At 43.7% G+C, this 16867-nt stretch overlaps 1 protein-coding gene across 1 annotated transcript in view; it reads left to right on the top strand.

The window, feature by feature from the left end:
- The first annotated feature begins 239 nt into the window (after positions 1-239).
- The window catches only part of BUB1 (BUB1 mitotic checkpoint serine/threonine kinase), a 46473-nt gene continuing 29845 nt past the window's right edge, over positions 240-16867 (top strand). Inside the window, exons 1-12 of the mRNA XM_074989213.1 lie at positions 240-262; positions 782-841; positions 923-1067; positions 2718-2914; positions 3828-3871; positions 4918-5021; positions 9340-9389; positions 9496-9686; positions 11269-11429; positions 11792-12147; positions 16020-16078; positions 16436-16573. Of these exons, the coding sequence (XP_074845314.1) occupies positions 240-262; positions 782-841; positions 923-1067; positions 2718-2914; positions 3828-3871; positions 4918-5021; positions 9340-9389; positions 9496-9686; positions 11269-11429; positions 11792-12147; positions 16020-16078; positions 16436-16573 (1528 nt within the window). The remainder of the gene's footprint in view (positions 263-781; positions 842-922; positions 1068-2717; positions 2915-3827; positions 3872-4917; positions 5022-9339; positions 9390-9495; positions 9687-11268; positions 11430-11791; positions 12148-16019; positions 16079-16435; positions 16574-16867) is intronic.

Raw genomic sequence — 16867 nt, 5'->3', positions numbered from 1 at the left:
GCCCCGCTAACCGGCCAGGCCGGGACTAGTTCCAGGGGGCGGAGCCCTGGATACCGCGCGCCGCACCGCGACCACTGGCCACGCCCGGCGGCTTCTCAGGACGCCCCCCGGGATTGGCTGCGGGCGGTCAGCCAATCCGGCTGCGTCCGCAGCGGCGCGGCGCCTGCGCGGGGGATTTGAATGCTCCGGGCCGTTGAGCACCGCGCTGGAAGATCGGTTGCTGACGTTACTGCGCGGCCATGGAGCTGGCGGCTCGCGCGCGGTGAGGGGCCGGCGGGGGGCGCGCCCGGGACCTGGCCAGGCCTCACCTCGCCCACGGGAGGGAGCGAGCTGGCCCGCCGGCCCGCGAGGCTGCGGCCGTGGCCGGTGGGAAGGCAGCCAAGGGCGGGCTGCTGTGGGGGGGCCCTGTGGGGTAGGGGGCGGGCTGCCTAGGGGGCTGCGGGGGGGGGACCCTGTGGGGTAGGGGGCGGGCTGCCTAGGGGGCTGCGGGGGGGCCCTGTGGGATAGGGGGCGGGCTGCCTAGGGGGCTGCGGGGGGGGGGCCCTGTGGGGTAGGGGGCGGGCTGCGGGGGGGGGCCCTGTGGGGTAGGGGGCGGGCTGCCTAGGGGGCTGCGGGGGGGGGGGGGCCCTGTGGGGTAGGGGGCGGGCTGCCTAGGGGGCTGCGGGGGGGGGGGCCCTGGGGGATGGGGTTTGTCTCATCCCTTTATGTTGGTGCCTGACCCCTGGGTTTTGCCCCTTTCCTTAACGGCTGCTGGTCTCTGCCTAACTTCTGTATGTTGCAGGATGTTTGAAGCCCAGATACAGAGCTATCAAGGCGAGGACCCTCTTGATCCCTGGGACAGGTTGGTAGTTGCACTGCTTTCATAAGAGCATCACTGACATATTGTTTGTGCTGTATCAGTGATACCTTTCTCTTGTTCCAGATATTTGCAGTGGGTGGAGGGTGCTTTCCCACTTCAGAGTGGACAGGAACACTTGTTGGCTTCATTAGAACAACTTGTAAATGCATTTATCAATGAGGAGAGGTACCACCAGGATCCAAGATTCATTAAGTACTGCATTAAGCTCGTAGGTACACTTAAGTACATTGTAAGACCTAGGAGTGTGTGGGGACCTTACCAGGGTCAGAAATAGTTTCAATTCCTCGTCTAATGAGATTGTGTAGTGCAGTGTTTCTTAATTTGTTTGAGACCATGGAGCACCAAACAATAACTTTCTTCAAAGTGGTCAGACCAAAAAAAACCAAACAAACCATAGTTTAAGAAACACTGGTTTAGTGGACCAGAAATGCACCTGCCTTTATGTGACTATCACTCTGTTAAGTGGAGAAGTGTGCATGTGAACTCCAGCTGTTAACTTTGCCTCCCCCCACCCCCGTTTAAAGGCAGAGTTCTTTAATGGGCGTTTAGATGAGCAAGTGTATCTGTTCTAGTGCAGACAAAATATCACTGTAACTTCTGCATAGGTGCAGAACTGCTTCTAGGCTTTCTAAGTGTTATTACTTCAAAAATGAGTTTGAAAGAGAGTGTATCCTTCCCTCAAAATCCAGAAGACTAGGGTTTTTGCATGATATGGGCATGTACTAGGGAATGCCTACTGAGGGCCTGTCAACAAATGTATTTTTAAATTCTAACCTCGATGAGACCATAGATGGAAAGGTGTTTGTACTACAATACTGACTTCAAATATTGTATGCTATTGAAGCTTAAGAGGTCTTTTAAGTCTTGTTCTGGGAATATGGTTGGAGAAATTACCCTTTCTTCCTACCAAGTGCCTGAGAGTGGATTTTTGGGCAGCATGATTTATTTCCTCCTCCTTACCAGTTTCTTTCTGCATCAGAATAGTGTTCAGTGGAGTTTATTAGAAAAAAGGATAACCTCTCCCATGTACAACAGGGTGAGCAACCTTTTTACATCGTGCCCCCTTTTTCATCCCTGTAATTACCTCCCCCCCCACCTGTCTTATAAAATCCAAACAAACAGAAATGTCAGTTGTTCATATGGGGGAAAGCCTTTCAGCATACATAAGAAAATAACTATGTAGAATGTCAGGACTTTATTAATCAGTATATAAATGCAAATATACATACATAACAGTAACATTTTAAAAATTTTAATGAAATGGCAATTGCTTTATATAATATAAAAACTTGATTTTTTTCAAAAGGCTGTCCCACCCATTCTCCATTTTGGAGGAGGAAAAAACCAAGAAACTAACAGCTTTCTGCTCTTTAAAGAGCCTGCTTCCCTGCCCTTCTCTAGCTGTCCCTAAATAAAAGAACAAAACAAAAGATCAACTTAATTACACTTTAAAACAAAGCCTGAATTCTCTCCAGGAAGCTGAACAAAGAGACTGTCCGTCACATCTTGCTCAGGCTGGGAGACCAGAAATTATTCCAGTGGTCTCAGGGTACTGTTGACCCCTAGGGAGCAGGAGGACAGGCAGCACAGGTTAGCCTAGGGAGCCCTGCTGAGCTGATGGATGTAGCGGGGGGGGGGGGACTGTGCTGTGCCTCCCTTTTGAAATTGCTCTCTGCCACCCCACCACCCAGTTTGCACACTCCTGATATACAGGATTTCTAGGTATGCCACAGAAATAAGCATTGCACAGTTTTATAATGGGGAATGTTGGAGTGCCTTAAATAAAAGGCATCACTACTGCTGCCTGTAAATATTTTTCCTTTAACTTTCTGGTGGGTATATGTGGTGTTTTCTATAGGCAGAATTCATCAGTGCTCCTAGTCAATTTTTTGACTATATCTACAGTCAAGGAGTTGGAACGAAGATGTCTGCTTTGTACATAGCTTGGGCTCAACAGCTTGAAACTGAAGGGAATTTACAACATGCTGGTGTTGTTCTTCAAAAGGGTATTGATAACCAGGCAGAGCCAATGGAAAGTTTGCAAGAACAATGCAGGTAGGTTCTTTTTTCTCCTAATTGCTCTTTCATGGCTCACATCTTGTAAACAGGAACTGTTCAAAATGTGGTGTTCAGTGAAATGCTGGACCTGCCTAAATATACATTTTCAGCAGGGACAAAGACCACTGACTTTCCTAGAAAAGGTTCACCCAAGCTAAACATCAGTAATTATTCAACGGTGTTCCTCTAATCTTTTCCATTCATGTGCAGGATAAATGTTTGTTCAATGAGCCATGTTCTTGTTTCTACCAGTGGCACACATTTGCACAACTGATATTGTAAGGGAGTGGGGAGAAGCTGTTGGAGCTCTGTTATTCAGCAGGGCAGTATTTTAAATGTCTCCTGACTGGTAGCACAAGCACACACCATATAGGAAACAGTGTTCATTACGCCCAGACTTGTGGGTTACCGTTTTCTACTGATTGAGTATTGAAAAGGCCATAATTAAAGATGCAAGGAGAGGGATGTCCAGAACTTACAAGGGTTTTGTTTCTCTTTTCTGTTTGTTTCTCTGGTTTGTGGCCGATCGATTGGCTTGCCCCTTATGGTGTCACTTCTACTGCATAAATCCACTTTAATGAACAAAATAGCTTAGTCCACTTCAATTGACATGCTTTGGAAGTATGTTGTGGGATGCTTCACTTATAGTGGAGCCTCAAGCAGTTGGCTGTTCTAGTGATACTTTACTTATGCTATTGCAGTCTACGTTCTCCTTTGTGATGATTTTATCATGAAGGTCCTAATTAATCAATACTATAAGAAGAGATACTTCATGTGAAATCAAGGGGGGGTGGCATCCACTTATGTGAGTGGTAAACTTGGCCCTCTGTTTTTGATTTTTATCTACTGGAACCACAGTATGAAAAATCAACTTTGTATGACTTCAAAGTATCTTCTTTCTTCAACCTAGACTGTTCCTGAGTCATATCCCTCAAAGTCATCCACTGATGCAAGGTGAGACTAATGATAACCTATCTATGTACTACACTCACTCAAACAGGACAGCTTGTCACGGTGTTCCTATGTAGGCCTGTGTAAACCCTGAGATTTAGCTTTCTGGAACGCTGAGTCTTATTTCCTTTATAAGATGTGCAACCACATCTGGCTGCTTCTTCCTTCCCTAATTGACTCATAATCTTAGGGAGATTTTGCCTCTTTCTCTCCCCTCAGAAAAGGTAGGGGAAGGGGGATTTCTGCAGCTTAAGAGGTCAGAGTTGTACTGCAAGATTTACATAGGTGCAGACGCGCTGCTGGTGTCTCTTTGCCAGGTACACTACAAGCCAATGGGGAGAGAGCGCTTTCCTGTTGGCTTAACTACGCCTCCACAGGAGGTGGTAGCTTTGTTGGTAGGGTATGCTTTTCCCTGACATAGCACTGCCCTTTGGTGGAGGTGGGGAGTGGTTTCTGCTGTCAGCCTCTTCAGTTCGTGTTTTATGTGGAACACCTGATTTGTATTGATTTTGTTCAAATGAAACACCAAACATAGCTGTAATAATGACGTGTTGCGGAAGGTCAGCCTTCAGAAGCTTCCAGTGAAGGCCTACTGCAGTAAGCACTAACCGGCTAGAGTCATAGGCTAAGACCTTCCTTTTAGTGCACTATAAAAATATTTACTTCAAACCACAGGAACACTTTCAATATGTGGGGGTGTGGTTTTGGGGAGGAAAAAAACTTTGGCTTGGTCATTAAACGTGCTGCTTACCAGAATAGATCAGATTGTGTCCATCATTGCTGTTGCTAAAATGAATGGATAGGAGGCTTATAATTTAATAGTCGTATGGCTCCTTGTTAGCACCGTTAATCAAAGATTCTTTTAATATTCATTTAGCCACTTGAGTATCTAAGGCTGTGAAACTTTGTCATGCATTTTTCTGAAATGTCTGTAGAAGTTCTTAGACTTCAGCCTGGGGGCTTGATTTCTGCGATTGTTAATAGGTTTCAAAAGCTTTCTATTTTGGTACCTTAAAATCCTTAAATAGCATATGTATTTTCTGTTCTAGTTGCTGCCTCAAAACAGCTTCACAATTCCCAGACTCCAAATCAAATGGCTCCTAGAAAAGATGTCTCAGAAGCTGATGACACAGTCTCTCTCCCCAAAAGTCAGGTATCTAAAACTTTTAAATCAAAGACTTGAGAAAAAGATCATACAGTGGCCATGGGAATAAGAGCTGAACACCCAAATTCTGAGACCACAAATTACTGTAGAAGCCTACAATATAAACTCTCAATGGTGAAATCTGAGTGAACAGATCACGCTCTGCCTCCTTCAGCAAAATGTGGTCAGCAGTAGTGCCTTAACTTAAATGTACAGACATGCTAGTATCAGGACACTGTTTCCTCTTCACCCCACAAATTTCCATACATTAGAAGAAAAAAGTGATCTAGCCTAGTATACCTCAGTAATAAGGCAGGTTCCATAAATTGCACTAGCTACACCAATTTTGATACTTTTGTTCGTTATGCTAAGAAATTTCAAATATGAAAACTTCTGTCAGGGTTAAGGAAATAGCTACAAGAACAATTTAAAGTGTGGAAAGCCTGCCATTCAGTGAGATCCAATAAACTAGATTTTACTTCTTTCATATGTAGTTGTGGTGTAATTATGTTCCACAGGTATGTTGTGGAAAGAAAACTTCCAATAGCAGAAGCAACTGTGCTGCAGCAGCATAGAATGCTGTTTTGAGGGTGGTAGGGAGCCAGTGAAGAAGACAGCTTGAGCTGCGCTGGGGGAAGACTGGGGGCAGCGTGAGATGTACCCACAGAGGGTAGTTGGAAGGTGGTTGGAGAAGGGTGTGAAAAGAGGATTGGCTAGAGGAAGCTGGACCATCAATAGGAAAAGCTGAGCCATAAACTGCATAATACCTATGGCCTGCATAGAAATCTTTCTCCTTGTGCACCAAAGCTACATGGGGCTGCATTTTGTGCATAACCAACAGTCCATATTTTCAGCAGCCTGCTTTTGTAGCATTCCAAGCACCATTGCCAATGCTCTCAGCAGACGCTTCTGCCACAACTACACATGAGATCTGCATACTTAAGTACTCTCAAGACATATTCAAGAGGTGGGGATGGCCAGAGATTTCTCAGAGGTGGTGAAGAGATCAGACTGTTCTGCCTTTTGGCAGGGGAGCTGAGTCTCCATGCCCTGAGGATGCTTGTACAGAGAGAAAGGCAGGTATGTTCTACGCCTTTCCTCCAGTGCCCCTAATTCTAAGCCTGATGAACAAGATCAGGCAGGACAAGGCCAGATTTTTCTGATAGTGTCTGTCTGGCCAAGTTTGGCACCCTTACCTGCTTCAACTCTATCCGGTCATTGACCAAGCTCCTGATCATTCCTTGTCTCCACTCTCAGGAAGAGGGGCTTGTTCATCATAATTATTAAAGGATACACTCATGCCTTCTTTGAGCTCCCATTATGCTCCTAAACTCTGCCTTTGTAATGGTCTGAACAGAAGCTGCCTGAACCTTCCCTTCACAGAGTTTGTGGAAGAGTAAGTGAAACTGTAATGTTAAATGGCACACAAAGTTTCAAGCCTGTTACAAATCCTTCCTCTATAGCAGCTGTTGTATTCTTTCTGTAGGCCCCATTAAGTGCAGATCCCTCTCCTCTGTCCACCTGCTGAAAGTCCCCATGGCAAGGAGTCCCTGTACCCTGGTAGGGACACATCCTACAGAACACTGCTAAAATGAAGGGTACCAGATCGCTCAAGATACCTTTTTTCTATAATCTTCCTCACACTGAGAGCTCAAAGAGAGATGCTTGTAGATTATGCCTGAGGCTATTTTGCACCAAAAAATTAACTACACAAAAATTTTCTGTCATAATACTGCACAATCACTTTTGTTCCAATTATTTTGGTAATTTATTTCAAAATGTTTATCAGGAGGTATGTCTGTAGCACTAAAGAGACAAAACTTCCCCCGGGAGTAGAGTCAAAGAAACCTCTATGGCAGCCTCTTCCTGTGCCTCTGCTCTGCACCCCCCTCCCCCCACATAGGCCTGTGGGGATGAGGGAGGTAGGGTAGATAACCCGTCCCGTCCCCCCCCACACACACACACACAACCTCAGCTACAGTCACCTGCCCCGTTGGCCCAGATATTGCACCATCTCCTACCAGTGCCCAGCCATAAGGCCCCAAATACCCACACCCTCTATCTCCCCTCTCCAAGCCTAATCATGGAGGGGCCTTGCTTGCCCAAATATATACACACACATGCACACAGCTCAGATGCCTTCTTCCTCTCTCTGCCCCAGTTCTCAGTTGTGGCCCAGCCCAGTTATCTTCCCCACAGGGATCCAGAGGGAGCCTGATGTTTGGTCCCAAGCCGCCTTGGGGTTTCCACTGTGTTCAATCACCTTCTCAGGGTGCTGGTAATTTGGCTACCAGGTACTCTCTCATTTCTTCTTCTCTTCCGGGCAATGTCATTTGTATGTGAGGTGGGCACTGCTGGGTCCAGTAACTCTTAGTGGTGGCCCGTAGCACTATAGCCCGTTTTAGGGAGGGTGAGAAGAAATTCTACATGTACAATATTAATTTGTGCAAAATTCTTCCATTGTACAGTGGCACAGTAATTCCCCCAGGAGTAATTTATGCCCCCATTGAGCTACAGCCCCATGCTTAGTTTCATCATTAATACAGCTCTTCTAGATTTTGCTAATTAGTCCAACCATCATTCAATACAGCTACCGCTAACAAGAAAATCCTCTAGAGTGCAGGGAGATACCCCCATTGGCTATTGCTGACTCCAAGGGGGCAGAGTTAAGGCTGTGTGGGCATGTACTTTAACTTTGTGTATTCTGCTTTTCTCTAGTTTGCTACCTTGTATTCTGGGGAGGGATGGGGGTGCATGATATCACTTGGTGATCTAACTCTCAAGTTTGTTTTTGTTTGTTTTTTCCATTTAATGAAGTTGAGCATAATTGTAGCTAATCAATACTAGGATTGTTTTAGCCTATCCACGCTTGTTGGCTAGACCACGTTATAACAAAACTGAGGTACCATTTCTGTTGTGGAGATGTTATGGTTCTGCTAGACTCTGTCCCAAAAAAGAAACCTCTAGATCTGCATATAAATTGGATACTTAATCATGCTACTGTCTTGCACTTCAATGGTGCAGTGTGGGAACATGGTTAAAAATGGCTTGCTTCTATCTGTAGTCAAAAGTTATGGACTACTGTGCTGAATGGCTGCTGCAGCATGGTGTAGTGATTGTGGATGGTACTGGGTTGAAAAGGAGGATACAACTTGCCACGAAGTTGTTAACTCTCTGAACGCCAGTGTATTGTTCGGAGGGGAGGGGCTCTTTTCCTCACAGGAAGGAACAATTGTAGTGTAGTCAAGTATCATAATCTCACACCACTTGATAATGGCCTTCCTGTCTCATGGGAGTAGAGTTGACTGGTACTGAAAGGAATCCTGGCTGGCTGGCTGCTGGAAGAACTGTGGTGGGATGTAGACTCCTCACTCTATTAATGTAGAGGAGAAGCTGAAGCAGTGGCAGTGCTCTGCTCTGTCAGACCCAAGTGCAATGCCATTGTACTGAGTGGATGAGGAAACTATTGTGCTACCACATTTGGGCAGTGAGAAAGAGGCCTTAGGGGAGGAAGATTTATGATTAAAGACTTGAGGAGAAGAGACTGATCAGGCTTCTGCTGCCCCAAAATCTCTCACTTTAAAGTTACTAGTGAAATCTGAGCATCTGGTGAGGGGAATAGATTTAGGAGTCTGTTTTCTAGGTATTATGCTGTCCATTCATTGATGGAATGAAACCCTTAATAGCTGGTACTGCTTCAATAACGGCTAATTTTATAGCCCCATCTCTTGTGGCTATTCAACTAGTTCAGATTTATCAAAACTTGTAGCTTGGGGAGATCAGTATATCTTCCAGATTTTTTTTTTTTATTCTGACCATTCACAAAGTGTTGAACAGTGTGGGGGGAAATGTCTATCGTACTTATCCTTTCAGACTATTGGGCTAGTCTACTCATTGACTAATGTTAGTACTGAAGTATTTTCAAACACGAGGTCTAGTCTTGCATTGTTTATGCACTCAAAATCTGAGGCAGGGAGTTTAGGGAATGTAGGCTTGGTACCTCATTCTAGAACTGGTGTTTAGTGTGTCTGAGTCTCTTGATAAAATTGCATTTCTGCAGCTCACATGAGAATCATTGTAAGGCTTATGAGGGGTAAAAGCTAGACAAAATATACAATCATAAAATGTGCTTTTAAATTGCTGGTGTCAAAGATATTGCACATTTCGTCTGAGATTTTTGTGAAATAAAATGCAAATGTCAGAATAAAAGTGCACTTCCAGTGTTTGTGGTAACCACATAGCCATGTGGATTTCCTGAACTGCTGACTGAACAAAATAGGTAAACACTTTAAGACTAGGGTTTCAAAGCTTCTTTCTACCTTTTTAGGATCCAACGTTTTCTGCAGCTCAGTCGTCTCTGGATGCAGCTGGAAAAGTGTAAGTAACCCTACTACTCGCTCAATTGCACTAAACAAATCTGCTTAAAAAAAATCAAAGATCTTCACAGTAAACTTGAATGCATCTTTCACACTTTTCTCTACAGAGAATATCTTACATACATTTCAAAGTCAGCAGTTATTCCAAAGCAACCTTCGACCTCCAGTGAACTTGAGCAAGTGGCAATGTACAATAAAAGCATGCTCATCTGTGAAGGCTCAGAACTGTCATTTGAAGAAGTGAGAGCGAAGATTATTTACCGAAAACAAGAGAGACTGAGACGACAAAAAGAATGGGGTGCTCTATCCACTTCTTTCAGAAATGTCCTTCTCTTTATCTCCAAGGAAAACTAGTGGGTTAAAGTAATTCTTCACCACTGTCTCTATTTAGAGCCCTCCACATGCTCCCTAGGCCAAATCTGGTATCCCTTCTCCTGTCCAAAAAGTAGAAAAGACATGCATGGGAACCTGTAAATGTCAGTGAATGTGTCTTAGAGTGCTTTCAGGTGGGCTAGGTTGGTACTGCCTTCCAGATAAGAGAGCAAGAGAATGTAACTAAGGCCTGGTCTACGCTAGGCAGGTAAGTTGATTATAGAGGCATAAGTCTAGCTACAGCAATCGCATTGCTAGAATCAACTTATCTGCAGCCAGCTTACCTGGATGTCTTCACAGAGGGAGGTTGGTGGGAGAAAATTTCCCATCAACCTCTCTTACTCTCCGTGATATTGAGGAGTGCAGGGGTTGATAGTTCAGTTTCCCACATCTCTACCAGGTGCACAAAATTGAACTTCCATATAATCTGGATGTACCCTAGGTAAAACCCAGGATTCCATAACCTGACTTCAGTGACAATGTCCGGCCAATCTTCTCAAACCCAGTCTTTCCTATGTAGTACTGTGCACTTCCTCTCCATTCTCCTCTGACTTTGTAGTTTAGCAGCTCCTTGTCACAAATCACAGGAGTTTTGACTTCTCCAGATTTACTGGAGGTAGTGAAGGGAGCAAGGAGATATTTGCAAATGGCTGTAAACTTGACACTCTCCACATCAGTGGTATCCAATAGAAATTTAAGGATGGGCACATGGCTCGCCCTGCCACCCTGCACAAACAGCCGTTGACTCACCAGGGCTGTTGCCACCATGTGCTTGTCCCACCCAGTGTTGGGGTGCAGAGCAGGTAGATGGAGCTCCATGTGTGCTGCTCTAAGAAGCTGTATTTCACCACACAGTGGTGCCCAGTTCACCACATGTGGTGAACGGAAAGCGTATTGAACACTGCAGCTCTACATCTTTCACACATCCGTTTTTAAATATTTGAATTTTCCTTTTTAAATTGAAAACTGAGAACCTGTTCCACTCAGCACCAGAAAAGGCATGCAAAGGCATATATCTCATACCTATGCCTTCCTTATCCTAAACAAATCCATATTCAAGGACAGTAGTAATAGAAGTGACACCAGAACACCTTAATTCTTCTGCCATGCAAAACACACACACATACCGTACCTTTGCTTAGCAAACAACTATTCTACAATTCATGCCACACGGTTTGCAAATTAATTTTAGAGAAATACAGAACAAAAGGGAAATCACTTAAATAAAATCACAAACAAGGAAAGAGCCACTCACATGAACATGTACCCCAAGAAGGTAGAGTTCTGTGGCACTGGTTGATTAGCTTGCAGTAGGGCACGTGGAAAGGTGAAGTATGTGGCTATTTGGTGTTATATTTCCTTATTATTTTAGTTTTGAACACATTTGTAGCCAACTAAATTGTAAGAGCTTTTTATATATCTGTATTTTATTTAAACTAAAGTCTCACTTCTGATGTGCGGAGAGAACAGCCTAAATGGATGTTCATTGACTATTTTACTGCTTTCAGAAGAAGAAGAGAGAGACTATGCAAAGAGAAAAGAATCTGCCATCCTTGAAATGCAGTTCTTGCAGCAGAAGCTGGCACAACTCAGTCAACTGACCAAAGACTTTCCAGAAACAAAGCTGGAAGATACATCCATGCTGCAGGCTGTTCCGGAGAGAATGATGGTAAGTGTATGCTATCAGCAGCAGTAGCACTCTCGTATCTGGTAGTAAAGTTAGACTTTCTTGGGTGCCTAGCTTTAACTCAATTTTTTGTAATTTAGCTTAGAAATCAAGATTCACTGAAGTATCTATTTTCCTGATTTTTGTATTTCTGACATGGCTTCAATATGCAATTTTTAAAACATCCTTTGTAACCATTAAACCAAAAAAAAATCTACTTAAGCCACCAACGTTTTATTTTTACCTACATGTGAAAGTTACCATTGTGTGGTAAGACTGGTTGATTCTTTTTCTTGTTTCTGGGTAACTTCAAGGACAGTTTAGCGATGATAAATGAGTTTGCCTGTATGGTTTTTCTTGCAAAGGTTGAGCCGTGTGCGAAACCAAATACTGCTGTACAGCCAGATTGGCCAGCTCCTTTTCAGACCACAAATCTGCAAACCTCATGGTGCCTGGGGCCAGACCAGCTGCAATCAAGGGCTTCAGCAGGTACTTCAGCAGCAGGTACTTTTATACCACAGCTTGTTGAAGCTCCCAGCCATCAGTCTGTGTCAGCCTTACTATCATCATCAACAGATGAGAAGGCCACAAGTGAAACTAAACTAGATCTTGAAGGACTCCAGAAAACACTGCTACAACTTGAGCTTAAGAGTGGTGATGATGTGTGTCAGCCTATGCAGGAATATTCCACCTGCAGTCATGGCCATTCACCTGGACAGCAGTAAGTACAAATGGACTTCATAATTCCTGCTTCAGATGTTGCTCAAAGTCTTTATAATTAGACTACATTGCTTCAGCTGTGTATGTTTTGCTCCTGTCTTCTGTGGCTGCAACCCTCTGCAGGTAGTTCCCCACTGTGAAACTTGAGGAAGGAAGTCAGCTGGTCTGAATGAAGTTTTAAAATATCCAGTTGACCTGTTTCATAACTCAAGCTTCTTGTCACACATCACCCAAACTCCCTAGCAAGGATTCTTTTTTGTGTGAGTGATAGCCACAATATTAAATACTTGTACAAAGTATCTGACAAAGATAGAAAATTTGAAACACTAATACTTTATGCAGATCCATTTAAAAATGAAATTTTTATATTTATATATTAAAAAACTGTTTCAGTAACTATAGTGTGTATATATAATATGCTAAAGTTACTGAAATAGCTAACTCTTCCAAATTACAGCTTTAATTGGAAGTACTGCTTCCTCTCTGCCAGTCTGTGTCCAAGTTGTAGTAATCAAAGAGCTAGAGCCAGTAGTAACTGGTGTTACCAGAACTAAGTGTGCCAAATTTCAATTTCTTGTCCCCACAGCTCTTTGCAGAGTTGTGTGTGTGTGTGTGTGTGTGTGAGAATTGATGAAATTTCACTACATGGTTAGATGACCCTGTGGTAGCTGGAGGCTCAAGCAGCAAGGCTGCCTGATTCCCAGCTGGTACGGGGTCATCAATTTCCCTCCCACATCCCCTTTGCAAAGCCTCTTTGAGGGGAAATTGACCATCCCCAGGCCAGCTGGGAATGGGGCAGCCTTGGTGCTTGAAACTTCCTGGCACTGGATCATCAATTCCCCTGTGGCTAGGCAAAGAGCTGAGGGGAGAGGAGACTGATCAGCCCTGTGCCAGCTGGGAATCAAGCAGCCTCCCTGCTTGGGCCCTCAGCTGGCCAAGGTTTGGTCAATTTCACCTTGCAGATGCTTTGCAAAGTGGCTACGGGAGGGAAATTGGTGACCATGTGTCAGGTGGGACTCAGGCTGCATCTCTCCTTCCCTGGCTCTGCAAAGAGCAATGTGGAGGGAGGAGGGAAAATTGACCAACCACAGCTCAAAGGGGCTGGTGGGTAGGGGAACCTGCTCTCTGGAGCTGCTGCCTCCTCTGCAAGTAATTGCTGAAATTTTCAGCTGTTATTGCTATAATGTCAGGCTTTTTCACAAGGGGAAAAAGTGGGTGTGTGGTGGAATTCTCATTGAAGTGTGCTGTATTACTGAAGAGGTAATGAACCACTGAGCGCACTAATCTTCAGGTGCGACTTTAACAATTCAGCCTCAGTATCCCTAGTATGTCACAAGTACATCAACTTGGGTGCAAACCAGGATAAACTGGACTGAGTAAGCAATGCCTTTCTGCTTTACTGCCCTGGTAGGGGAGGAACCTTTGTCTCTTGTCACAGTCCTGTTTCATTTATAGTGTTCTAAAAATTAATTTTTGGCTAATTTAGCTTTTAGTAGAACCTAAAGTGTGTAATTGAATTAAAAGAAGTTAAAAATGATCTGGAGAAGTAAAGTGTCCCATTAAAATGCTAGGAGGAAAATTAGAAAGACTTGCATGGAATAGTGACAGGCTGAATATAACTATATTGAAGAATTATCCTTGGATTCAAGCTCTATCTAGCAAAAGTTAATAACTGGTCCTAGTCCCATAGAAATATACCAAAAGGCATTAAAATGTCTTCCCACAAGGCATCCAGATCATATTGGAAATCTGTTTATTTTAGAATGTCTGTCTGTCTGTCTGTCTGTCTGCATCTGTTAATCCATTTATTCCAAGAACTTCTCCTAAACTAGAGCTAAGACCACAAAATCTGGTATGCAGCTTCCTCACCATAACTTAAAGCAAGGTCAGGGATGGGAGATGGTCAGTTGTACCAGGAGATGGGAAGTGCTGGGAATGGGACTGTTTTCCATAATACGAAAAGGGAGGGGGCAGAGAGAGGAAGGATGTGAAGGGGAGGGACACAGAGAAGGAATGTAATACAAAGAACTATTGGAGGCAGCTGCACCGTGAAGACAGTAGCCAACAGGGCTGGGACCAGACCAGGTAAGTAGCCCTACTGCCCTAAACCCTTCCCCCACCCATCCACTGGGCTAGGTGTTTGGAGGCGGGGGAAGAGAAGGGCCCCCCTGCAGGATGGGAACCCCCACCTTCCCTGAGTCTTCATGTTCCAGCCTACTGCCCAGCCCTCCCCGTCCCCCAGGCTCTGCCCCAATTCCTGCACCTACCAGACCCCTGCTCTGAAGGACCTACACAATGCCATGTAAGTCCTCTAGTAAGGTATAAAGTTAATAGTAAGCATAACAATTTACCCAAGTTTGTGGTGGATTCTCCAACACTGACAATTTTTCTGTGAAGATTGGATGCTGCTCTTGGTCAGAATTGTTTTTGAGGCAGTTCCATGCCCTGCATTACATAGGAAGTCAGATTAGGTGATAATGCTGGTCTTTTCTGGCATTGGAATTTTAGTTGTACCCACTGGACTAAAAAGGGAATGAATTAATTCCCCAACTTCTCTGTAGGCTTTGAACCCATTAGCAAACATACTATAAATCTGTAGGGAACATATCCTTTATTTAGGATTTCCAGGATTCTGAGTTTCTTACCTATATTTTGTGACTGAAGTGCCCATGCTAGATGTCATTGTAACACATTTCAAATGTAGTAATAGCTATTAAAATGAACTGCTGGACCAATTTCTAGAGAACATTTGCAAAACTCAAAGTTTAAAGAAGTCCAATGTTTTGAAAGGTAACTTTGTAATATCGGTCTTAAGCAGAATGCTGCATAGATCCAGGCTTTTTAGTGAGACTGTAAAGACTTACTAATAGCTCTGTTTCCCTGCAGAGCATGCATCATGTTGCTGTGTTGTAATTGTGCCATCGTTTCCGCTCCTTCAGTATCCAGGCTGCTCATGAGCTTCTAGCATTACAAAACCTGAGCCTTGATGAAGGGGGCTGCAGGCATTACTCAGATACTCTACCAGCTGCAATGAGGAGGGGTTTTCCCTTTTTTCCCTTCTCAAATTGAGAAGGTGCTTTCTTGGCTTTCTTAAACCCTTTGTGTTTGCTTTGTTCCAGTTACAACTTCTGTGTTTTCAGCTTGTAAGTTACTTGCTTAGACCAGCTGCTTACATCTACCCTTCTGAAATCCATCCAGTTAATATTGTTGAAGTTTAGGGGAGTTGTTCTCCCACTTGGGTACTTGTATCCCTGTGAAATACAGAGGTCTTCTAGGGGTACATCAACTCATGCAGATATGGGTCTAGTAGTTCTCTAACAGCTACATAAAAAGCACTAGGGAAGTCAGTACAAATTAAAATTTCAAAGGCAATCATTTGTTCTTCTCCATACTAGACGCTAAAATATAAGTACAAATTTATGTTCCAGTTGATCTCATAATATATGGTAACATGAGAAAGTAAGCAATTTTTCAATAGTAGTGTGCTGTGACACACTTGTATTTTTATGTCTGATTTTGTAACTTAAAGGAAGGTGAAACTTGGTACACAAGGCAAATCAGACTATTGAAAGGGATAGAGTGCTCTGAAAAGATAAAGAGCATTGTCTTAGGGGATCTATTTGTCTAATTTCAGCTTTGCTGAAGAAATAGCAGTTATAGTATGAGCATAGGGATATCACTGTCTGGGAAAAGGTTGTCATGAAACCACTAAAATTCTTATTGATTAGAAGTGCTCTGTTTGGTGCAAGCCATGGGAGATGATGCTTCAAAAGCTGAAATGTATTACTGAAAATTGTCTGAAATGAAACGAGTTAATTTAGAAAAGATTTTTCTAAACCCTCTCAAACTAGCACTCATCTTTTTCTTTTGAAGGCACACAAATATGAACACTTCTGGACTCAAATTAGATTACTGCACAGAGATGAAAGAAGGTAATTGCTGAACAGTTCCAAAAACAGTGATCCCTTTGCATGTGTCCTTTTTTGTGCTGTCTGGGTGTGCATATTATGCACTCTTCCAGTGTCAGTGAGTCAAGTCCTCTTTCTTGAGAGATACCAGTATATAATAAGATATTTAGAGCCCTGTTTATGTTGCAGCTATACATCATGCTGCTATATGCACTACATTGACCCAAGCTTAACTGACGTGTCTGCAGAATTGTTATAGCTCTAGTACTAGTTCCACTAAAGAGTAGTAGAGCACTGATGCTTATGACCAAACTATGGGAAATTGTAGGCTCCCAAATCTGCTTTTGATAAATTCAAAAGTTGTTTAAACTCTATTTTTAGCATCTAGAGTTGGAAATGCTTCTGTCAGCTTTGGAAACACTTCTCGAGCAACACCAAACACCTCATTGGGAGGAGTGATGCAGGCAACGCCATTCAAAGTACAACCCTCACCCACTGTTCATACTAAAGAAGCACTAGGTAAGTGTGCGAGGTGAAATCCTAGCTAAATTGGATTCCTTCACCATAGACACCAATGGAGCCAAGGTTGCATAATGGCCTCTTAAAAACAAACCTAGTTACTGGAATCTGGCTACAACACCCATGCCTTTATTACCAAAGGGGAACCATATTACTATAGCACAATATGAATTCTTTCCATTTGGAATGGGTGAATGATCTGGAACAATACAATGTGCCTTTCTAACGCTCTGTGTTGCGGGGGGTGGTATAGAATTACTGAGCAGCCCAAATACAAAAGAGACGCCAGTAATC

This window comes from Carettochelys insculpta, chromosome 3 (genome assembly GCF_033958435.1).
Source record: "Carettochelys insculpta isolate YL-2023 chromosome 3, ASM3395843v1, whole genome shotgun sequence".
NCBI lineage: Eukaryota > Metazoa > Chordata > Testudines > Carettochelyidae > Carettochelys > Carettochelys insculpta.
This window is presented reverse-complemented; position numbering and strand designations above follow the sequence as displayed.